Here is a 25,402-nt window from a genome sequence, read left to right as displayed (position 1 = left end):
CCGTTTTATTGTGCGATGAACCTTATTTTAAATTGTTGGCTGACTGACTCTGACTCTCTTTCTATCTCACTCTCTCTCACTTTCTCTTTCTCTCTTTATCCATCAATCCGTCTATCTATTCCTTGCTGTCTTCCTCTTTCTCTATACAAGTACCTTTAACCTTTTGCGCTCTCTCTCTCTCTCTCTCTCTCTCTCTCTCTCTCTCTCTCTCTCTCACTCACTCACTCTCACTCTCTCTCTCTCTCTTCCATGCCAATAACAAAAAAAATCATCAAGTCTTTCTTAATTTTGATTTTAGTCCGTGTACATTGTGTAGTAATATAATTATTATATCAGGTTGAGAAAACTGATTGTTTTATATAATGTAAAAACTAAACCAATATTTACCTGAATTTGTTTTAATAACATTTCTATTATCTACCTTAAGGGGAAATCAATAACGTACTTTAATATTTGACCATGAACTTGGCCCTTTTTAAGGGCTATGAAATCGAAAGTTCACAGTGGTTTCACAGTGCGATGAACCCTGGTTTAAAGGTTCACTGCTGATGAAATTACACGGAGCAAAAGCAAGAAGATGGCGTTAGACCAAAATAGCGAGGATAAGCCGACCAAAATGATCGGAAACGACACAACTGCAAGGTTTAGGTCGTTGAAATAAACCTATCAAAAAAAAAAATTACAGGTAGGAATATTCCGTTTTTTAAATTAAAGAGTATCTTTCTGTTAAAACTTAAAAGTTCCCAACACTCTCGCTTTGTTCAAGCCCACATTCTGCGAATAAATTTCAATGAATTGTCTGTGCTACGCAAAAATATGAATAAAAAATGTGTTTGAAATTGGCTGAACTTATATTACGTACAAAATTTTATACAAAGGCAGATTCTAATGCAAAATCACTTTGAAAAATGTATTCAGCGCGCAAGAAAAGTGATTCGCCGGGGTATGACTAAGGGCAACAGAGACGGTAAAAAAAATATATACCAACACAACCTTTATGATTTATGGACTACAACAAGTTACAGTAAAACCAAGGCCCCGTAAATTCTGCTCCGGCATGTAGAAGGCGTTTTTTCACTTTTTTGTTAAGGTTTTGTGTTACATCTCAATACAAAATCCTCTCACCGTTAAAGGGTTAACTATTTCGCCCAGAAACCGCAAAAGCATCCAACGAAAAATATAACATGGAATTTTGTTATTGTATTCGATTTGTGTGAAATATTGCGTGTTTGAGGGGTCTCCTTCCGTGCCTCCATACAATTACGAGCAATGTTGAAAATATGCCACGTACATAAGACAAACGACTTCGGACAAATCAGTACTAGCTAGTCTTTAAGAAACGAGAAATATTGCTCAATCGTTGGTGTCTGTAAAGGTCAAAATCAAAAGTAACTTTTATTCGCTTTAGTCGAGGACTTCTTATAAAAAGGTACGCTTATTATCCTAATAAAAGTCCAGCTTTTAAACAACTTTTGAGTCTAGTTATAAGTATAACATAATAACTTTGCCATTTGGTAAAATGTTTCCAAAGTAGACTAAATTGTTAATTCTAATGGAAGATTATCCTCATTAATTACACAAGATTGAAAAGTTCAGTGTTCATTCTCTTCTTTGAAATACAAAAACATTATAACCTCATTTATAATTAAATATTTAAAAGCAATTTTATAAAATTGTTTGTTATAATATATTTAAGTTGTATTATTGAGATTAAATTGATCCGGTGGCTTTCCACGCATGGTTTTTTTTCAACAGACACAAGGCGGAGTCCCACAAGGGAGCATTCTTGGCCCATCCTTTACTGACTTACTGCATACCCCTATACATCATCAGTACCTACGGGGACGTTACCGCAATTTTTCCTCTAAATGGAAAAAAAAACAGTCTTGCCCTCCATTGTTCATCAACAACAAAAAGATACAGACTTCCATTCAAAGGACTACACAAAGAAGCCGAGTGACGGGAAATCCCAACACAAGACTTAAGAACAACTTAAGAGAAGATTTGGGCAACTACGAAGACTTATAGGAACCTTCAGTATTAAACTAACGCAGAAGGCTTCACTGCGACCACTTTACGCCACTTCTTTAAGAAACGAGAAATATTTCTCAATCATTGGTGTCTGTAAAGGTCAAAATCAAAAGTAACTATTGTTCGCTTTAGTCGGGGACTTCTTATAAACTGAGTGACACACGTGACATCCAACAGCCAGTGGACACAATTCTTCCAATCAAAAGTCAGTCAAATCGTCAAAGCTCCTCATTATGTTATAACCTAACCACAGCAGTCTCCACATTTTGTCAAACGAACTGATCCGTCCAACCTCTCGATCCATTCTGACCCTACTGATCAAGCTCTCTTTTAGCAAAATAAATAAACCTAAAGAACCTAAAGAAAATAAACCTATCCCAAGAAACCGCCACGTGCTTTTATCGGCGACGGCCTTGAGACCTCTTTGCTCCATCATCCCTCTCACTAAGTGCCAGCATTTCTCATGGCATTTCTGCAGCGCTTGGCATTAGTGTGTAGCCATGTGAAACAATGTGGAAAATTATATTTGCAATATGTATTAATATGTATAGGGTACAAATAAAATATTTACAAAAAAATTTTTTTTTACATTAGAACGAGCGTGAGGGTTTGAATGAATAGGTAGGTTTTCGGCGGAATGTAGAACCCAACAGACCCTATCAAACAGGTTAGTTACTAGCGTGAATGATGGCGGGTCCTCAATGGATAGCCACTACTGTGAGACCCTCCAAACTTAAAAAGGAACAGAAGATATGTAGTTATACGTGTGTATACATGAGTTCAGACCCTATTCACCATGTGACTCACGGAGCGTCAATTAAGAATCAAAGATCGTCAAAAAATCAAAGATCGCCAGGCCCTCCGTTTTGTCTTAAAAACTAAATTTGAACTTCGGTAGCTTTTTTTCAACTGCAGGTCAAAATAAACGTTTTTGGAGGAAAAAGCATAACTATGGCCATATTTGTCCTGTAATTTGTTTACATAATTAAACATATTGCAATGATTCGTTTTAATGTTTGTTAACATATATTTTTTCAATAGTCATGTTTTTCTACATTAATCAAGTCAGTATGTTAAAGAACGTTAACAGGATTTTTAAGTAGGGAGAGAGATCAGAAATTCCAGGAGCTACGTTAAGATCGAATTCACTACCGCAAGCTCTACGAGCCGAGTGAGTTACGCCTTAACCCATCGACTATCACGGTTCCAACATATTTTATGTTACCTTAGCCTATTTTAATCATAGAATAAAAACTCAACCTGAATAATTTAGGAAATGTGTTTATTCCATAAGAAATTTGAATTTAATAAAATATGTAAATTATATTGTGAACTTCGAACTTTATCTTAATTTTTGTTTTGTTTCGGAGCTAATAATCATCGTTTAATTTGAAATTTACAATTTATCGATATAGATAACAGAGATGTATAAACGCTAAGCCGTTAATTCTGCAGATTTTGCTAGATCCAATTATCAGAAATTACTATGTAGATTTATAAATTAATAAACATATAATTATTTTTTTTGCTTAGGATTTCGATTTTATGGGTCAAACAAGTATTGCTAAAATCAAAAAGAAGCTGTTGGAAGAAAACAGTCGGTGTTTCGAAAAAAATACTTTAGCCCCGCAATTAAATTGTAAAAAGCCACCTTCCCACTTCCAAATGCATTAGAGTTAATTACTCATCTGGTCGGCAACTCCGTTTATTTTATAAATTAATAAATTGTATGTTCGTTTCATTACGAAAACCCGAAAAGGGCGATTTTAATTTGAAACGCCTGCCCATTACAAACACGCACATTCGGTTTCGTCTGTGCGTTTTTCGACGTCCGGTGGGACACAACTGTTGCAAAATATCTCTGAGCACTGGTAAAAAGTCTTCAATAGAATGATATAAATAAACAAGTTTCAAAAAACATGTGAGGTTTCAATGTATATTCCGTTAAGATAAAATCACATGTGGGTTTACAGGTCATCCTCGCACAATACATGTTACTATTTATGTTTAAAAGCTTCTTCTGCACTTTCATCTACTATGTGAAATATATGCACATAAAAACTTGGTGTTGGTTGAAGATACAATAAAAAATAAATAGCAACTTTCAAATGATAACTTTTTGCGTCTTATCTCCTCCATCTAACTTCTCCAATCCCTTGGTTTCTTTTCTTTTTAACGACTTATAAAAGAAAATCAATCTTATTTGTAATACCCCTAACACCTACTGTGCCTCATCCTTAAGTCCTTCTTGCTCGGATTAATGGTCTAAAGTGAAAATCCTCACCGATTTTTCACTCACCTCGCCAATCAAAGGTGGCCTTCTACATACCACTACACTGACATATCCACATATACACAACTCACCTAAGCGGACACCACTCTTATCTACTAATTCAAATCCTATCCTAGCCACAGAAGCAATCCAACAACCTCTGAATGTGATTACCGGCTGGTGTACTCGGTGGCAGTCACGTTGAAAGAGCCAAAAACAAACAAGTAACGTTTATTATGCTCAAACGGCAGACCTGCCCACCAGTGCACTTAAACAATCCAACCAGTACTCTACCTTGGGCGTTACTGAGATAGCAGACTTACACGGAAACCATATACCAAATAAAAGCAAAGCATAACAAAAAATGAGGACTACTCAGACACCTATAGGACCAAAATCAACAGTAAGCTTACATAACAAAGTAACCACTTAGAAAACACTCATCAAACCGATTTGCACTTATGGAGTCGAACTGTCGGGCCCATCCAAATCCTCCACAATCCAACCAAATACAATCCTTTCAATCCAAAGTTCTCCGCCGTATCTTCAACGCTTCCTTCTATGTCATCAATCAAATAGTTCATTAAAGACCTAAAAATCCTAATTGTGAAGATCTGATTCGAACATGCTTTCTCAATTTCAACTCTAAACCTCCTCCCTAAACTACGAAAACAAACTCTTTCCTCAACGTACCACAATTATAATCTACCACACCGTCTAAATCGAGGATGGCCTCGTGACCTTCTAGATGCTATAGTCAACAACTGACGGTAAGTCCAAGTCCTGGTTGTGCTGCGCTCTACCATTCACGATCTTTACAGAACCCCTGAAAGTCTCGATCGAAGAGAAAGTTATGGCCTACCGCAGTGTACAACGATCATATTATTGCTCGTACCGCACTAAGGAACCGTCATTTATCGGCTTCCTTCATAGGTAGTCAACTTCAAACGGTCCTTAAGTAACGAGTGAGTTCTAAAACAGTCATCAGAAAATAAGCCGTGTCAAGCGTGAAAATAGCCTATTCTCTAGACGTCCCGCATCAAGTTCTTTACTACTGGAGAGGCATCGAGCAGAATGTGGACATACGGAGGTATGTTCTCTTCACAGGTGTTGTCGGTTTGGCTTGTAGCAGTCTCATAATATGGGGTGGAATGCACATCCATGCCTGTACCGAACTGATTATCATATAAAATGGATCTTTGATGATTTTACAATGTTTTGATTAATTTTATTTCAAAACCATCATAATTGAAAAATTTATATTTCATCATATCTCATGAATTTCATATCACTTTTATCTGCCAAAAAATTCCTGACTTGATCCATGTCCATAAACTAAGGCTTTTTAAATGATAGCGAGGAAAAAAAGATAAACGATCTGCGTGGGCTGAACAGAACAAAATTTACTAATCTGTAAAACCCTGGGCAAAACTGTTGACCAAGAAACATCAATATTTCTTATAATGCAATGGAAACAATAATGAGACTGATGAAAAACAATAAACACCAATAAAATAAATTATCATCGATTGAGTTTGGTTGAGTCAAACAGTTTATCGCACTTTATACTACTAAATAAATAATAATTTCATTTAATTATTCCTTTTTATCTAAGGTCTTGGTAGAGTTGAAAAAGTTCAAGAGCGGGATTCGAATAATTAATTGAAATGTTTAATGTATGGTCAATTATGGCCGGTAAACCTATATGGATCAATATAATAAATAATTTCAATTATTTTCATGTCAACCAAGACCTTGGATAAAAAGAATAATTAATTGAAATAATTAATATGGGCAATTACGACCACTAAACATATATGAATTAATATAATAAATAATAATGTTCAATTTTTATTTACATTACTGAAACTATGAAACAAATCAATTGACATTTACAAGACCCAGCATATAATCGTGGAACAATTACCTTAACGCATTTTCAAATTGTATATGTTAACAAACAGATAATACTCATTTTTTGACTAATAGTATGAAATTGCGAACGATTTATGTTGCATATTTATATTTTTTCGCCTTGAATTAATTAGGCGAAGTAATTATGTCACGGCCTTTCTCCATGTAATAGAGTTTGTCTTTGACGACAGGTAAATAGGAGAGAGATAAAACAATCTCCCTTCAAAGTTAAAACCCCTTATGAAGAACAAAGTTGTATAATTAAAATCCAGGAATATCGATCGGCCAATTAAAACTTTCGCGAAAGTGAATAGATTTTAATACTAATACAAATATTTTAAGAAAATCCACAAGCAATTTAATAAAAACAACCCAAGTTTTATATAATTTAACGTACCTTTTATTTTTGATGCTTAAAATAGTAATAATTAATAATAAATATGTGTGAATCCATACATATATACAAAAGTAAAGCGTCCAATGTAAAATTAAAATTAAGTTGACGCAAGGTTTTTTTTTTTTTAATTTTTTTGTGTTAGAAAATTATTATAATCGGTCACTTATTATTTTTTCGCATTAACTTTTTACGTGTCTGTTTGTACATTAATAAATGTTATACAAGAATACAATAAGGGTGGAGCACTTTTTAAATTATACTTGACTTTTATAGACAACATAGCGTATCAGGACTATAGGAATTTTTAAACGCATATAGTGTTTTTAAGTTGTGATTGTATTGTGTTTATGTTAATTTATTAGAAGAATGTAATTTATTAGTGTGAAAGGTTGTTTAACGCTCCGAGGAATATTGAGTATTGTACACGCGGTGAGTGTGTGATATCTGGAGATTAAAATGTAAGTTATTAACAAGAATGGGGTGGGTTCGACCCACCCCGAGGATGTCGGCTACTCTGGGAGAGTGAATGTAACCAGACTTCTATGTTTGTAACGGGTGTTGTGTTCACATAAATTTAATGTAATTAATCTAGTTTATTAACGTGAAAAGAAGAGTTTATTTAACACAGCCCGAAGAATATCGAGTAATTTTGGGTGAGAGTTTGACTTCTGGAGAGTAAAAGTAATTTATTAGCGAGAATGGGGGTGGGTTGGACCCTGCCCAAGGAATTTCGAGTACTCTGGGGGGGGAGTGAATGTGACCACATTTCTATGTTTTCCTATGTATTTATGTTAATTTCTTGGAATGAATATAATTTATTGGTTATTCGGAAATCGTGAGAGTAATTTATTGGCGTGAAATGAAGGGGTTGCTTAACCCCGCCCTGAGGAATATTCTGGGGGAGTGAACTACATCAAAAGGTGGCGTCATTAGATGTTAGAAGTAATGAAAAATGTTTCTTGACCGAAACGAATATTCTCGTAGTTGAGTCCAAAAAGAGTCATAGTCACATTAAAAAATAAAATAAATCTATAAAATCCAACTTGAAAAAGTTAATCAATTCACAAATATTTAAAAAGACCTAACAGACAGTTGTTAAGCATTACAAAAATACATAAACTCACTTCTGGCAATTGCTTGCAATTAAAAAAAAAATGTCCACCATTGTCTATTCAGAGTTATTATTGTACAAAACTATTACAGATAAAAGTGTCATAAATTGTGAAAATGTGGACTACTAAAACTTATGATCGATGCATATCATTCGCTACAGTGCATTCTTGTTAATATAGTTATTATTATCAAAATATTGAGTAATTGGGTTACCCAACCGAATGTTATAGTCTTTAAAAAGATTGCTTGACGTAATATTTAAGCTCGAAATCCGTCAATGCAACAAATCAAATAACCTAGCCTTCTTTTAATACAAAAAAGTTAGATTTTCAATAGATTTTGTTGAATTTTTATAAATTAAGAAAATATTTAGCGCGGAAATATATGGATGATCTGTTATGTTGAACTATTTGGCTTGTAAAACTGTCTATTCATCAACTTTCACACTATTTAGACTATTTAAAGTTGTTTTGAAGGGTAAAATTTATCTTCACGCCTAATTGCGTTCATTAGAAAAGGGCTATAAAACAGAACTAACGACTTTCAGTGATAAGTACTACTAGAACAAAATATGAACGTTCAAATAACTGTAAAATTTTCGGCAGAATCCTATCGATTTCGTTAATCGAGCCTTTTCTTAAAGATTACTTAGTATTTTATATAGGTTTATATTGAGCTTTTTTATTGAGAAGCTTTGAACACACAATTCGAACGAGTTTGTATTTATTTCTAAAACTTGTTATATTTTGTGAAAAATTCATTTTATCTATTGGATCGAATAATCTGGAGACGCAGGAGATAATTTAGCATGTGCTTGGAAAACGAAAAGAGCTTTTAAGGAAGAAATACTAGGCTTTTTCTATCTCCTTATATTCTTTCCCTCCACATATAAGAGTAACAATCACTCTTACAATACTCTCCAAGAGTTCCTATTTAAATGTTTTAATAATTCTATATGGATAATCTTTATGTATTCAGTTTTATTTATTGTTATTTACTTTTTAGTACGCCTAATAACACAGTTTCGTCTGGCTCTGCTCTATTGGCTGTGACATGCGATCAAATGTAAAGAGGTTATATACGAAAACTATGATTCTGGAACCTCTCCGACAAAATTGCAAACGAAATTTCGGCCTATACTAAGGTCATCACAAGGGCAAAACAATCTTAAAAAATATGTCTACAGATTGACATATTTAGGTGTTTTAAAAACTACAACAGGGAGGAAAATGACAAAACGGATGTGGATTCTAAAAGTTCAATTTTTAAAACGAGCTGCGACCTTTTAAGCCTGAATACGAAACCGTGGGGTAATGAAGGTCAACAAATATGCTCTTTGTGCAATTATAGGTCAAAAGAAGGTACGCAACATTTTCACGCCGAATTCCCCATCCTGAAAGAATTCAGGACAAAAATGTTTCAAGGAAAAGCATCACTGAGGAAGGTATTAAAAAATGAATAGATGGAAAGAATTGGAATAAACAGAGGTCGTTTTTAAATTAGGAATTACAAAGAATTTATTTTTTCTTAATTTCTTCAGACCTAAAATCGCTACAATTAAAAGATTATAAAAATAAATGCAATCATAGGAGGCTAAAACATGTACCAGTACCCATTTTGAATTAGCCTGGAAAGGACAAAATATTTCTAATTTTCTAATTAATTATCATCATTATTATGATTAAATATTTGGGTTTTATCGGGTGGCCAGACACACCAACTAAATGTTCATGCTGTTTGTTATATTTGATTTTTTAACCTTTTAATCTCCAAGATGCAATTTTTGGGTGGTACAAAAAAATAGACATCTCAGTTGGACTTATGAGGATTCTAGAAATTGAGAAAAAAAGAAAGACATAAGACTATTTAACTGGTTGCTTGCACTAACAGAAATATGTATTGGAGAAAAAATGGGAATCCAAGATAACGTTCAAGTTCTTAACTTAGGCTTTGAAATATCTTATATCAGCATAAGCTGGACAGCATATAATCAAAAACGGAAAGCCGGATGTTATTTGGATTAAACGTAACTCAGGAAGGTCAAAATTTTCGAGCGCCTTGTAACTTTAGTCGGTTTAGCAGTTGAAATATATGAAATTGTTGCAATAAAATTTCATAACATGTGAAGATTCAAATCAAGAAAAATCACTCCATAATTTTCCTTTTTTAACTTAGAATACATTCAAAAGACTAGACTATCTAAGAAAATGCATAATATTTGTAATGAGAATTTATACACATCTTACATAACTTCTTTCAATCGGAAAAACTGGTTTCAAAATGTCTTAACATGCCAATACATTAAAATGTATGAATTGCTCAAAGAAAACGAGATAAAGAACGCGATTTAAAAGTCCTCGTTGACCTTTCACTGTATGCTTATTTTTATAAATGAGATTCAATTCCAAACGTGGCATACTATAAAATGTCATTGCAAATACCCATCGAAGTGATGATGATGGATATTAGTAAGTGGGGGTTTTTGTTCCCCAAGCTTTCGAGCACTGCAGCCTTCTTGTTTCTTGTACTTTCCGTGTTCTTTTTGTGCAATCGACTCGATCCTTATTTTTAGGAGTACTAAATCATTGACTGTGTATCCCAGTTTATGTCACTATTGAGTTGTTGCTTCACATTTGAAGATGATATGGGTGGCTGTTTTTTCATCCTCAATACATAAGCTACAAGTTGGGTCATCATTGAGTAGGCCCATGTTGTGCAGATGTTTTCTCAGCTGTCAGAGGCCAGTACATAGTCCTATCGATCCTCTGAATTTAGCCCTCTCTAACTATTTTACTGTGACGTTTGCCAGGCTTTGTGAAGGTAGTTGTAGAATAAGCTGTGTCTAGCACTGGTAGAGTGTATCCTCTTTTTGCTCTTTTTTATCCGTTCTGCAATGGAGGATTCTGTGTTTGGTTTTGTTATCCCAAGAATATGTTCAGTGCCTACAAATGGTCATGCAGATCTTCTTGCCAATGTGTGTGATTTTCGTTACCTAAAATTCCCTTGTATCCCGGTACCCACGATACCATCAGATTGCTCTTTCCCCAGTTTTTGGATATTTAGTATGCAATCACTGTCTAATCTTGATGTGAGTGAGCTAATGCTTCATCGATCATTCATTGTCAGTTTTATTCCCAGCAACTATTACAATAAATTTTAATGATTGCCCTGCCCGAGGACATGAACAAATAGTAAAAGTACATAGTTAAAAACAATTATTCAGAATCGTGAGATGCGGTCAGGTGCGATGTAGGTTTCAGAAAAACATTTTCTTTATCGTGCCAACGTTTCGATCTTTATTGAGATCATTTTCAGGCCTCAAAGTGTTTGTCTTCTGTGGAATTGTGCCATTCTTGCGTGTCGTGAAAATGTTTTTCTGAAACCTACATCACACCAGACCGATCTCACGATTTCTAAATAATTATCGATTAACGGTCACTAATAACCACACATAGTTAAAAACCTAAAAATTGTACAAAACTTGAGCTACAAGTTGTTTGTCTTTCCTGTTCGCTTATTTTCCCTCGAACAAACAACGATTCTAAAAAAAACTATATATATAAGAGCAAAGGGTGATGGAATAATATCGCGTACTCCACCACCGTAACTAACTGTAAGTGAATGGTATGTCAATAAGAAAGAATGTACTTAAGAATGATGGTGTGAATGGGTTTGGATCTAGGAAATGCATGCGTTAGGTGCTGACTTGACCTAGCTGTTGACAGCACTCGGAGCTCAACCTCGGTGGCTGGACTAATAAGAAGCTGCAAGGCATGACAGGCTCTGTAAGTATGTATATATGTACATACATGTGCAGATTTGAGCTTATATAAATCCAAAATCCTAAACACTTTACAGAACTTTCAGTTTAAAATATTGAGTTATATTGTGTAATTTCTCTCAATAATACTCAAATGGCTGGCCAGTTTAAGAATAAAGTATATATNTATATATATAAACATTTATTTGAATTTGAATTTCTTTAGGAGGGATAAAATGTTAAATGAATTATTGAAGTACAATTTTGGATTGTGCATAAGTCAACATGTCATAAATTTGATCAAACATTTACCTAAGAGATTTATCATCGTGGTTTGGTTTCAATTGATTGAATCGGGAAAATATGTAATATCCCTTTTGATGACTTGAAAAAGAACAGCACATGAAAAATTACGTAAATATTTGAACTTTCAAGTCAGAAAAAGTGTCGTTTCACAAGGTTTGCTTAGAATGATTCAGATATATAAAGACTGTAAATTAATAACTAATAACTTGTATTAATTATTTTGTCATAACGTACACTCACATATTTTCAAATGGCAACTGTCCAGTAAAAAATATGTATCCCTACTACAGACTAACGAAGATTAAAGATCATAAACCAATAACATGAAGTAATTATGCAATTTTTTTCAATTATTCCATTCAAATGTCTAACAAGAAAGCATTCAAATTTTACAGAAAGATTTGATAAAACTTTTCAATCAGGTCCTAGTTTCTCGCTTTTTGATAATTAGAACTCGAAAAATACATAATTTAAACTTTAACATATTCTTGAAACAAACATTCTTGAAATAAATTTTATGTCGCCAAGTACAATCATTTCGATACACTCAAATGATCTGTTTAATATAAAAAGATTTTCAAAAGTATCTGATTACATAAACATTCCTTAGAATTTCCTTCGATCAGATAAAACTTAGTTATTATATAATCGGTGTTTTTAAAAGCACCTTACCTTCCAATAATCCAGACCCCAGATATATATATCATAGACGTACTTCAATTTAAAAAAATATCATTCCTTGCATTATTTCATTAAAAATATCCCTCGTATATTATAATATTTTACAATATTTGAACTGTCTAGTAAATAATATGCAATGTATAACAAATGAATTTTACAAACTTGTCAATCTGAAAAACTATTTTTTTAAATAATTTTAAAATAATAACAAAGTAATTGTGCGTTCAATAATTCCGAAACAATCAAATGACCTACTTACTAAAAACACCTTAAAAGGTTTCATAAAGATTTGACAGACCTTTCGATCAGGAAAATATTCGTTTTACGAGTTTTGTAAAATATAACTCGAATTAAATATTTTAATTATTGTATAATCAAGTTAAAAGATACATTCAAATTCTTCAACAAAACACTATAAAAATAATATTAAAAAATTGCCTAAATATTTTACAGAACTTTCATATTTAAATATTGGCTTGTATATAATTAATTTTTACATTATTTCGTTCCATAATCCCCATAACTATTAACTCACATACCTTCAAATACTTAACTGTCCAATAAAAAATATACAAGTACTTCAAATAAAAAAATAAAATGCCTCGTTATTTCATAAATAAATTCCTAGTATTATTCGAACCGTCAAATAAATAATATATAATACTGTGAAACATTTCAAACTAATAACTTGTATTAAATATTAATTATGTCATCACATTCAATAACTCTACCTTCAAATGTCCTGACTGTCCAATAAAAAATACACACCTAGTTCAAGTAAAAAATCAAATTCTTTACGTTATTTTATAAGTAAATTTCTACTATATTCGAATATTTGAACTGTCTAATAAATAATATATAATATTTTTCAAACGACAATTTGTAGTAATTATTATGTCATAACGTTCAATAACTCATGACGTAACCGACCAATAAAAAATATATACACTCCAACTTTAGAATTTTCAAAAAAATCCTTTAGTTATTTTGGAAAAAATCTCCTAGTACATATTTTACAATACTACATATTTGAATGTTTGAAATGTTTAATAACAAAAATATATATTAAAGATGGTATCTTTTGAAGAACTGTTAATCTGAAGAACTTTTGTTTAAGATTTTGAACTAATTGCAGCATTTTTATGTAATAACGGTCAATAACTCTACCTTCAAATGACCTAACTGTCAAATAAAAAATATACACCTACCTCAAATAAAAAATCAATTTCTTTGAGTTATTTCTAATAAATAGATATTGTTTAGTCTAATAAAGAATACATAATACTTTGAAACATTTCTAACTAATAACTTGTATTATTATGTCTCAACGTTCAATAACCTGTACAAATGACCTAATTGCCCAACATAAAGTATACACCAACCTCAAATCAATCTTTTACAGAACTAGTCAATCTGGAAAACTTTTTTTCAAAAGATTTTAAACTTCAACTTGAATTAACTTTTTAACTTAAATTTTAAATAAGTAACTTGTATTAATTATTATGTCATAACGTTCAATAATTCAACTCGACTTCAAACGACCTTACTGTTCAATAAAAAGTATATACACTCCTACTTGGAATGAAAAAAAAAAATCCGTTATTTTAAAAAAATATCTCACTACAAATATTTGAATGTTTGAAATATATAATAATAATAATGCTTTATTTAACATTTCTACGTTTTACAATATTTTACAAGTTTTGTTTTGGTTTTTTATTAGTATGTTATTACGGCATGGAAAGACCGTCTGCCGGCAATAACTCGTGTATATATTAAAGAATAAATCTTTTACAGAACTGTCAAACTGAAAATCTTTTTTTTTAAGATTCTAAACGAATAACTTGTATTAATCATTATCATAACGTTCAATAACTTACAGACCTTCAAATGACCTAACCGTTCAATAAAAAAATATATATACTCTTAATTAGAATTTATAAAAAAATCCTTTAGTTATTTTGATGATCTTCTAGTACATATATTTGATTGTTTGAAATATCTAATAAATAATATATACTAAAGATAAATCTCTTACAGAACTGTCAATCTGAAAAACTTTTCTTTTTTTTTGGATTTTAAACCAATAACTTGTATTAATTATTATGTCATAACGTTCAATAACTCACATAAATTCAAACGACCTAACTCCATCAAAATTCTCTTTTCAATAATTACCTTAATAAATTAATTGTATCCATATTACCATTTGAACAATTAATGATTTTAAAATAATATTATTATAGAGATAATTATCGTTCAATAATTAAAAAAAAGTTTGTTGTTTTTAATGAGCGGATTCTTGAATTATCGATTGTGTATCGTTATGTATGGATTATAAATAATTAAAGAGGCCGAGGGTAAATGAGATAGGTGAAGTTAAAAACGTGAGAACTGTCAACCGGAGGCCTGTTCGAGATTCATCAGGGCGAGGTGGAAAGGTCCGTAGAGAGCCGAAGCTGAGACACGGGCGAGTGAGGAGCAAAAAAAGAAGAAAGTCCGAAAATGGTTAAAATAAAAAAAAAAGTCTCACCTCTTCCGCGAACTCGAAGTCGCCGTCGAACTTGCGTTTCCTTTTGGCGTCTGCAAGTCCCGCGGCGACGGCGAGGACGGCCAACGAAATCCAGACCAACTTCATTAGCAAATGGTCACGGTTCACGTGTGAAGAGTTAACAGGTCGTGGGACTGGGCCGAATCCCGATGGACGGTGGATGGTGCCGTTGGTGAGAGGCTAAACCGACGAGTGACGACTGCGACTGCGACTGCGGGCTGCGGCTGGCTCTCCGACTTCCGAATGGACAACCAACGCTGAAGCGGCGATGGGCGAGTGCGAGTGGTCGCGATGCGGCCCCGAGCGCCGAGATGGCAGCACCGGAGCCGCCGGGCGCAAGCCTACTCCGAAAATCAATGCTTTCACCCTTCAACACGACCCGACCGAATGAAAAAAAACAAAACAATATCCGACAAATCATTTCGACGACACAATCATCCAACAAATTGCAACCGACTTCAACCATTAATCCTATTTCACATATTAGAACTATCTCTGAAGATTTTAAAACCATTTCATGCATGTAGAGGATGTTTCAGCAGTGACAAAAGTACTCAAAAATAAAAACTTTTAGCATTTATCAAAAAAAGATTTAAAATTCATTCATATAATAAAAATTTTTAAAAATTTTATACATACATATAAAAAACATATTTTAAATGAATCAATCAACATTAAAAGTTGAATTTTAAAATATTTTGTAAATGTTAAAGAAAAACTTGTTAATAGAGATCTTTTTTCACAGTCAATAGAGTGACTGAGTGACGGGGAATGAATGTGAATCGTGTTATTCGAAAATTTACAAAAAGTTACAAATTACGAAAATTACAAAGAGAGAGCGAAAGAAAGAGAGAGAGAGAGAAAAGAAAGAGACGGAGAGAGAGTAATAGGGAAAGGAAGAGAGAAGAAATGAGAGGAAAAAGAGCGTGTGAAAGGGAAAGGCTGATAGGGAACTAAATAGCGAGAAAGAACAAATGAGAATGAGTGACAAAGAGGGGGGTACGAGGGAAAGAGAGTGAGAGGGAAAAGTTAATAGATAGAGGGAGTAAGAGAGAAAGAGAGAGGGAAAAGTAAATAGAGAGAACGAGAGAGAGAGAAAGAGAGAGGGAGGGAGAGAGAGAGAGGGAGAGAGAGAGAGGGAGAGAGAGGGAGGGAGGGAGAGATAGAGAGAGAGAGAGAGAGTGAGAGGGAAAAGTGCATAGATAGAAAGAGAGATTGAGAGGACAAAGTAAATAAGAAATAGAGGGAAAGAGAAAGAGAGATAGTCCAAGGGAGGGAGGGAGAAGGAGAGAGAGAGAGAGAGAGAGAGAGAGAGAGAGAGAAAGTCAGAGGAAAGGAGAGAGAGAGAGAGAGAGAGAGAGAGAGAGAGAGAGAGAGAGAGAGAGAGAGAGAGAGAGGAGGAGGAGGAGTGAGAGGGAAAATACATAGAAAGAGAGAAAGGTGGAAAAGTATATAGAGATAGAGAGACAGAGAGTGAGAGGGCAAAATAGGTAGAAAGAGAGGGAGAGAGAAAGAGAGATAGTCTAAGGGAGGGAGAGAGAGAGAGAGAGAGAGAGAGAGAGATAGATAGAGAGAGAGAGAGAGAGAGAAGGTGAGAGAGTAAGAGGAAAGGAGAGAGAGAGGAGGAGTGAGAGAGAAAATAGAAATTGAGGGGGAAAAGGGAAAGAGAGGGAGTGAAAAAGAGAATGGTGGGAAACATATAGATAAATAGACAGATAGATACAGAGAGTGAGAGAGTGATGGAGGGAGAAATGGATTGAGAGGTTCCCAAACAAAAAGCTTAAAAAAATAAATAAATAAAATGTTTTTCATCTCAAAAATTAAACAAATCATTTTAAACCATGCATTTATAAAATAGAGTATACTCATAATCACCACTGTAAAAGCAATAATATTGGTCGGAATGTTATGGATGAACATGCTTGTATGTTACTCCTTCACAAGTGATAAAAATCATTGAGCATTTTTAATTATTTCATCAATATAATGCGAATTTCAGGTTAAACAAGGTTGTATATTATGCTCTAGCTATTTGCTTTATTTATAGATGATTTATCAGATTATTGGGGGAGGGAGAAGTTGTTTATTGTTTATGTATGTGCCCTCAAAGACAACCATGAAAGATTCAGTAAAAAAACGTACTTAATTACCACTTAACTTTAATTTATTACTAATAATAAAGTAATTATATACATTACAGAAATATAACACAGATAATAAATCATTTTGAAGTTTGGTAACATGATGATGATGATGATGATGAATAATATTAGGAAGCAGTGTTTGTGCTCCCTAGGCTCTACAGACTTCTAGGCTATTATTCCTTTCTAGTTCCTTAGTTCAGTGCAATCGGCTCGTTCCTTCTCCTCAGAAATATTAAATAATTGACCATCACTGCTACAATTTCATTCCCTGGGTGTCGCTCCCCAATCAAAGATGTTAGAGAGCTGGTTCTCCCTCTTCATTGTATAAACTACAAATGGAGTCATCATTGAGTTGGACACCATGTTGAAGTTTTCTCAGATGTCAGTGTCCTGTAAATAGTCCTATCACTCCTCTGGGTTAGTCCTTTCTAATTGTAGCAGCGAGTTTGCCAGCCTTGGTTAGGGTTGTTTTAGCATAAGTTTACTGTGTCTAGAGCCCCTAGAGTATGTCGACTTCTCCTTTTGTATTTTTTGGATCCATTCTGTAATGGAAGATTATGCCATTGTTTATGTTATCCAAAGAATAGGTTCAGCACATATATATGGTCTTGCAGGTCCTTCTCAGGCCAGTGAGTGTGCTATTTCATTACTTAAAATTCCCTTGTGTCCTCGTTCCCACGATATCATCATATTGTTGTATTTCCCCAGGTTTTAGGGATTTGGGATGAGTTTACTGATTCGCTGACTAGAACTACATATAACATTTTTCCTTAAACTTTAATAACTAAAAGAATAGTAAGATTGCCTAAGTTAATAAAATATTTGTTTCTTTTTACAAAATGATGAAACAGATTAAATTTAATTAACATAAATTAATTCTAAAGATCAGTCATAGTATTTCTTTATATCTTAATATTAATTCAGATTTTGTATAATTCATCAACTTATAAGTTTAATTTCAAAAAATATTTAGTGTCGATTCTCAATCATTTATTATACAATCTGACAGAATTTTTCTGGTGTCGGAAGGAAACTGATTATCCACTGATCTATTTTCTTCTACGAATTTCTTCAGTGTGACTGCTTCACATTTGCTAGTCTTGTAGATATAAAGCCAATAATTTGTTATATTATTTTTAAAATCGACAATAGAAATAGGTTGTGGGCAGTCGTAATGTTTCTTCCTTACGACGTTGAAGCCTGGCCTGGTTAGACTCTCACAAACCAGACACTCAAACTCGTCTATTACACCCAAACCTTGTTCAGTCCAGTATTGTCTGAAATTCTTTTTAAGATTATCATTGATTATTTTACGTTGAATTTTGTGCTCGAAATGCGAGTCATAAGCCGTTTTGTTATTATTCAGGTATAAAAGATGTCTTGCTAATTCTTTGGGAGACTTAAAGTCAGATAGATAAATGACAGTGTTGTTATTTGGTAGCCAGTCCTAAAAGAAATATTTAGTTAAGTTTAAAATATGGTTCATTTTAAGAGAGTAAATTACATTGATAGAAGGAGAACCAATATAAATCGGTAATGAACCAGCAACTATTGGCCTCCATAACTTTTCAGTGATGTAATCCTCACATATTCCATTTTCAAATGCTATACTAAATTTGTATCTTGAAATAAATTCAATCAACTCAGAAGACAGAAAAGTTTTCATTGCATCTTGCAAACTGAAATAAACTTTATTTTGTATTTTGTTTATTATTTTATACTTCATACTGACCTGTCAGGAAGTTGTTTATTGTTTAAGCACTTTCCATATGAATCAATTTTAATATATTTCATCAATTCTTCTACATAAGTATTTCTATTTATAGGAGTTGAACAATCTGACTGAAGGTATATAACAGGTGCAAGAGTATTTTGAAACTCTGTCTTTTCCTCAAAAGTTTTATAATGGTTAACACCTACATAAAAGTTGTCCTAAATATTTTTTCTGTCTAATAAAGTTTTTAAACCCAAAATATAGTGCATTTTATTATTTATAAAGCTTACTTGTAATGTTGTCCAATGAGGGTAAAAACTGTAATGTAAGAGGTAGATCACTATATCGGCTAAACGTTGAAGATAAATTGAATAAGATCAGGGCTTCCTCATGAGAAAAAAGAGGGACATTTCTTGGGGACTCCTCATGGAAAAGTGCCCAAATTTTATCACCCCTCGGTAACGGGAGATCGCTCTGATTGAATGAGCTTCCATAAAATAAAAAAGCCTGGGAAAAAAATCGTTATGACAAATATTCCAACACTCCAGAAATAATTTTGTACGAGAATTATACTTTTGCATTTTCAAGATTGGCTGAACTTCTGTTTGCTGTGAATTTACAAACTGATGATTTGCATGTTTTAATTCTGTCAAGTGTAATGAACCTTGTCCACCAAATAATAGTGTTTGCTAATAAGTTTTAAAAAGAAATTTAACAACAAAAAATTAATAAATTCAATTTTAAATTAATACATACTTTCGTTGTTTGATAACTCTTTGCCTTGAAGTAATTTATTCTATAAAATAATTAAATAATTTTTTTAAATAAAATTGTATACAGACTTGTTTTGTAATGCTTACTCACATATAACAACAATTGTAAACAAATGTAGCAACCAACAAAACCTAAGCCAAATATTAAAATGTAACAAAGATTTAACTTAAATTGTCTTCTTTTTAGAAACATTGTGATCTGAGGACTGAGCTTACAATAGCGGTGATAAAACTCCTGATTTCCAGGAAGTGCTGATTTGGAATGGTCGAATGGCAGAAAGGGTTCCCATTTCCTTGGCTATATTCTAATCAGATGATAATAAAAAAATATAAAAGTTTGAATCATGTTTTTACTGATTGGATTTGAGAAATTCGACCCTAACATGTGCCTGATCGTTATTTTAACTTCGGACTGAACAGAATCAACGATACGAAGGTCATATCACCCCACCCTAGAGAAATCACATTAAATAATATAATACTAAATAGACCCATCATATTACATAATCTGAGCCATTTACTTACAAACAATCAAATAAAACTCTACTAAATACCCTATTTATTACTAAAAAAAAATCACTAAAATAATTTAATTTTTTAAGTAATAAAATTAAATATAATAAAAAACAAACAAAACATAAGACAGACAACATACCACCCTAAAGTGAAAACAAAATAGAATAAAAAGATTTTTAATAAAATTTACTTACATGTTGAAAGTAACATTAAATAATGAATCAAACAGTTTTGTATACATGGCTAAATCAAATCAACATTAACATCTACACAGAACAAATTTTTTTGTAGCAACACAATATTTTAAGTATCAGTAAAGCTTAACAGTAAAATATCTAGCAATATTTGACATTTGTCAATGTGCTGTGGGGTATTGTAAAAAATTAAAATATTGGATCCATTATAATGATTTGACTTATATTTTCAGATTCTGACATTCAGATTTCAGATACTTTCTAAAGATATTTGTTATTTAGATTAGTCATATAATGTTTCATTTGTTTTATTGTCATAATTTAAAACTTATCAATTTCATTTCTTTCCACAATAAATAAATTTTCATTTTAGAAAATGTCTTTATGACTGGCTCATGCAAGAATGACTATATTGTAGGCCAGAAAGAATGTGGAGATGTGATTCACAAATTAATTTCTGATATTTTATTAAAGAAAAACACACAGTAGTGAAAGTAGTTTAACAACTTTAAATGGAATTGAAAAAGGGCTATATTTGCCTGAAAATTTACTAATGGGACTGCATGATGTTTTCGGGTGGATCTACACAACATCCACTCCGAGAATCATCTTATTGTCTAGTAAATTCAAGTTTAAATGATTTATGGGACTGTGGGATTATAAGGACAATGAATGGGATCTCTTATAAAATTTAAAATTTGTTGATTATGTACATCATAATGCACAAATAAAATTATGTTAATTTACACAAATATAGGTGGTGGAGGAGAGAGAAAGGGAGTGGGGAGAGAGAGAGAGAGAGAGAGAGAGANTGAGGGAGGGAGGGAGAGAGAGAGAGAGAAAGAGAGAGAGAGATTGAGAAAAAGACAGATTCTAAATTAAGAACCAATCATAAGCTATCAGAAACAAAATTTATTGGATGTTTAAGGAAAGCAAATTAAATTCAGGCAAGGATACGTAAAATAAATTTTTATCAGTTTTTACTTACTAATTTTGTAGGAAATTTCCTTGTGAACAAAATGATATCATTAATTTATTGAATGATATTTATCGTGTATTTAAATTTTTTTTTTTAAATTATGCTGCCTCCTCGAACCATATGCTACATTGAAACCACAATAGATCCCTTGTACCTATATAAGCAGGAACTAAATTTTGGTTATAATCTTAAAGGTATTATTTACTCAGAATCTTCCCTACATTATTACAGCATCAAAATCAAGATTTGTTGGTTCTCTTTGCAGTTTAATGTGGAAAATAAGCCTCTGAGGAGAATGCAACTTAAAAACATCCTCAGCTCAATTAAGTGAAATTTAAGGGATCAATCTTTGCAGCGTGCACGAGAATCTGAACGGTTCTTGTTATATGGGTGTTCGACTACTCATGTTACAAACTTTGCGGGTAGATTCTACATTCTAAAAGGAACCAAAAAGTCCTAATTAACTATGGTCCTTATCTCAACAGTTTCGTTGTTATTTAAACTTTTTCTGGTTTTTTAAGATTTCACGACCTTGCTTCAATAAATAATGATAACTCAAAAACTAAAAAGTTTTGGACAAATCCGTTGATACCATTGAAAACTATGTTAAATTTCCAATAAGATGTAATCAATACTAAACTTGTAAACCCTCGTAAAATAAGAGTTTTAGTAGCGAGAACTTTCAAAAAAAAATTTTTCAAAGTTGATAAACTTACAATGGTGATTTTAAACTACTATTTCCAAACCTAGAGACCAGCAAATTTCAGAAAACGTAGTCCATTTAATATCTTTTTTAGTGGTGTAATTTCTTTTTTAATTACTTTTCCAAAGAAGAAGAAATTGATGAAGGAAAAGAAAAAACCGTGGTTGAAGGATTGGTACGGTGGAAAGATTAATAATAATAAAAAATAAAAGACTTAAGAAAATATTGAATAAATATTAAACTTTTTAATTTTTATTCGAAATGCTCTCCCCCTCCGTAATGTATTTTCGACGCGCTGTCGTCGCATTAAACCCGCAAAACCCGAACATAAGATGTATATCAACGTATATTAACTAAATAGATAGTGTTAGCAAGATATGACATAGATAACTAAAAACGTTTTGAATCTTTAAACTCTTTTTTTCCGGAGAATAATAATACAATAATTCTTTAATCAAAGTTGCAGTCGTGTTGGTAAATAAGTAAACACTTGCACTATTTCGGTTTCGAACCCAAATTAAAAAACGTTTAATAAATTCATTCAAAATTTCCGTTTTTTTTTTTTTTTTTTTTTTTTTTTTTTTTTTTTTTTTTTTTTTTTTTTTTTTTTTTTTTTTTTTTTTTTTTTTTTTTTTTTTTTTTTTTTTTTTTTTTTTTTTTTTTTTTTTTTTTTTTTTTTTTTTTTTTTTTTTTTTTTTTTTTTTTTTTTTTTTTTTTTTTTTTTTTTTTTTTTTTTTTTTTTTTTTTTTTTTTTTTTTTTTTTTTTTTTTTTTTTTTTTTTTTTTTTTTTTTTTTTTTTTTTTTTTTTTTTTTTTTTTTTTTTTTTTTTTTTTTTTTTTTTTTTTTTTTAAATTTTCCACCTTACGAATTCGTCAGCCACGGTTTTTTCCTTTCCTTCCTTTCCTCCATCAATTTCTTCATCTTTGAAAAAAGTAATTAAAAAATAAATTACACCACTAAAAAGGATATTAAATGGACTAAGTTTTCTGAAATTTTCTGGTCTCTAGGTTTGGAATAGTAGTTTAGAATCACCATTGTAAGTTTATCAAGTTTGAAAAAAAAATTTTTCAAAGCTCTCGCTACTAAAACGCTTATTTCACGAAGGTTTTCAAGTTTAGTATTGATCACATCTTATTGGAAATTTAACTTAGTTTTCAATGGTATCAACGGATTTGTCCAAAACTTTTTAATTTTTGAGATATCATTGTTTATTGAAGCAAGGTAGTGAACTCTTAAGAAATCAGAAGAAGTTGAAATAACTGTGGAGATTCGGACCATACTTAATTAGGACTTTCTGGTTCCTTTTTGAATGTAGAATCTACGGACAAAGTTTGTAACACAAGTAGTAGAACATTACTGGAGAAGAAAAATGAATTTGGGGTATTGTTTGTGTCGAATTCTGTTTTTGCTTTTCAGGTTAGGATGCGAGCTGATAAGATGCTTTGAATGGCGTTCCGATGGAGCGGCAGCGGGATCGTGACCCTTGTACTATATGCACTCAAGGAATAAGGGAGGGCATGTTTCACTTTCTCGCTATATGTTTTGCACACATAAGGTAAAATACTTTGGTAGTGATACGCTTGATGGCGGGATAGTTGTACGCATGTTGTTCTCCCACGACTGCCTTCCTACCCTTAGATTTGCTTATAGAGCCCCTCATATGTTATTACTTCTTTAATTATACTTTTTGTCTAAGGTCTTGGTTGAGATGAAAAAGTTGGTGTCACAAGCGGGATTCTTTATGTAAAGTATGGGTTGAGATACAAAATCAGTGTCACGAGCGGGATTCGAACCCTGCGAGTTGTGAGGAACGAATGTACACGCCCCACTAACATGAAATAAAGCGGTGGTGTTCACCGCTTTTGGAGGGGTGATTTTTGCAATAGATGCCACTGCAGCTGATTTAATCGCGATCATCTTTGAGACCCACAGGGTAATTTTAATGTCGTCTGTTTGCTAACCCGAGGTATGACACCGTATATGGCGCCCATATAAATTGTAAGAAGCTTCCACCTTCCATAGCCGGAGTTTGAGGGCGCCAGGTATCATCTGTATCTGGTACTTGGTAGGCATCTGTAAACACTACTTTTTTGGGAGTTCTGTTTTAGTTTTCTAAATTCTCAATGTGAATATCAACTCCTTGATATTTGCATAAATAATGGACCAACCTGGTCCTTCAAGAGAAGCAAAGGTCCAAATTTTTCCGAACACTTTTTAAATTTACTAAATGTACTCAGTGAGGAAGGAGCCGGTTTTGGCAATATTTATGATGATGAAGAGACCAAACTAACTATACCTTTGCTTTAGCGACATTTGTAGTCAAGGGGAAAACTGAAAAAAAAAATTTATGTACTGTTACAACTGTAAGATTTAATTATAATGGACAAAAGACTGATACGAATGATAGTGCTACACTAAGCATATGTACTTGATAAACTGAAAAATTATTTTGTAAATTTATTTTCAAGTTAATAAAAGTATTTTTCTAAATATTTATATCTTGAATTCTTCATCAGTCCCTCTAAATACCCAAGAATAATAAATATAAAATAAATTACACATGAAACTGAAAAATAGTGGTTTAAAAAAACCGGTAGTAAATCATCTTTTCTAATTCCTTCATTTTATTATCAACATTATTTTTCTCTGTAATTATATTGAATTAATATAATCGTATCACATGTAAAAAAAGGACAGGTTATAACATTTATTTTTTTTCTGCGGATTTATTTTTTTTCTGTGTATCCGTGTAAATGCTTTGTGTTCTACTTAAATCTTGTTTAAATTTGGCCGAGGAATCCGACGGATTACCATAAATGAAACGAGAAGGTGCCCCAATCCTATTGCGTAAACACGGAAAGCTGAGAACGAAATCTTCACTCCACAAAAGATCATTTAAAATCTTGCCAATGGTGAAAAATATATATTCCACGATGACGACAAAACCGTACACAGCTAACTTCTGCGGAAGGGTGAAATGTTTTAGGAAAGGGATCGCCCACACTCTTGTGAAATGGTAAATGATATGAAGCCATATCAAGTACAAAAATGATAAAATACATATCGTGCAAAATGCAATAATCATGTTGGCAGAATCACCCTTGCAGCTGAAAACGTCACATATTAAAATAAAGGGAGGCGACGTGTATAAGAAATGGCGTAGCCAAGACGGATAATTAGGTATCCCCAGTAATTCGATATTTTGTATATACAGCCCCCAGTACGTGATGCCGTTTAATATTCCAACTGGTATAGCGATGGCCGATCTGATGAACGACCTCACAGCAATCAATCTGGGCGGAGCATCCCCAGTATTCGAACAATTTATCATAATATCAACGATGAGTGCGATGA

At 32.5% G+C, this 25,402-nt stretch overlaps 2 protein-coding genes across 2 annotated transcripts in view; both read right to left on the bottom strand.

Annotated features, from left to right (window-relative positions):
• LOC106674205 (proteoglycan Cow) overlaps positions 1 to 15,300 on the bottom strand; it is a 196,849-nt gene extending 181,549 nt beyond the window's left edge. Inside the window, exon 1 of the mRNA XM_014406806.2 lies at positions 15,008 to 15,300. Coding sequence (XP_014262292.1) covers positions 15,008 to 15,112 — 105 coding nt within the window. The 5' untranslated portion in view covers positions 15,113 to 15,300. The remainder of the gene's footprint in view (positions 1 to 15,007) is intronic.
• Positions 15,301 to 16,845: 1,545 nt separating this feature from the next.
• On the bottom strand, positions 16,846 to 23,965 carry LOC106673994 (alpha-(1,3)-fucosyltransferase B-like). Its single transcript, XM_014406405.2, has 9 exons — positions 23,882 to 23,965; positions 19,873 to 19,954; positions 19,748 to 19,788; positions 19,640 to 19,679; positions 19,457 to 19,572; positions 19,174 to 19,390; positions 18,902 to 19,085; positions 18,674 to 18,848; positions 16,846 to 18,616 (listed from the first exon to the last, which is right to left on the bottom strand). The coding sequence occupies exons 1-9, from the start codon at positions 23,963 to 23,965 to the stop codon at positions 18,152 to 18,154; spliced, it is 1,404 nt and encodes a 467-aa protein (XP_014261891.1). The 3' UTR covers positions 16,846 to 18,151.
• Between the last annotated feature and the right edge of the window lie 1,437 nt (positions 23,966 to 25,402).

The sequence above is a fragment of the Cimex lectularius genome, unplaced genomic scaffold (assembly GCF_000648675.2).
Source record: "Cimex lectularius strain Harlan isolate CLEC.00 unplaced genomic scaffold, Clec_2.1 scaffold91, whole genome shotgun sequence".
Classification (NCBI taxonomy): domain Eukaryota; kingdom Metazoa; phylum Arthropoda; class Insecta; order Hemiptera; family Cimicidae; genus Cimex; species Cimex lectularius.
The sequence above is the reverse complement of the archived record's forward strand: the minus strand, read 5'-3'. Positions and strand labels throughout refer to the sequence as shown.

What these genes read in the sequence shown, in the direction of transcription:
- LOC106673994 (XM_014406405.2), bottom strand. Translation starts at nt 23,965, where the DNA reads ATGATCGCGATTAAATCAGCTGCAGTGGCATCTATTGCAAAAATCACC. An exon ending in GTTTACAATTGTTGTTATAT is followed by an intron (nt 19,680 to 19,747) that starts GTGAGTAAGCAT and finishes ATTATTTTATAG; the next exon opens with AATAAATTACTTCAAGGCAA. An exon ending in CTCATTGGACAACATTACAA is followed by an intron (nt 19,086 to 19,173) that starts GTAAGCTTTATA and finishes ACTTTTATGTAG; the next exon opens with GTGTTAACCATTATAAAACT.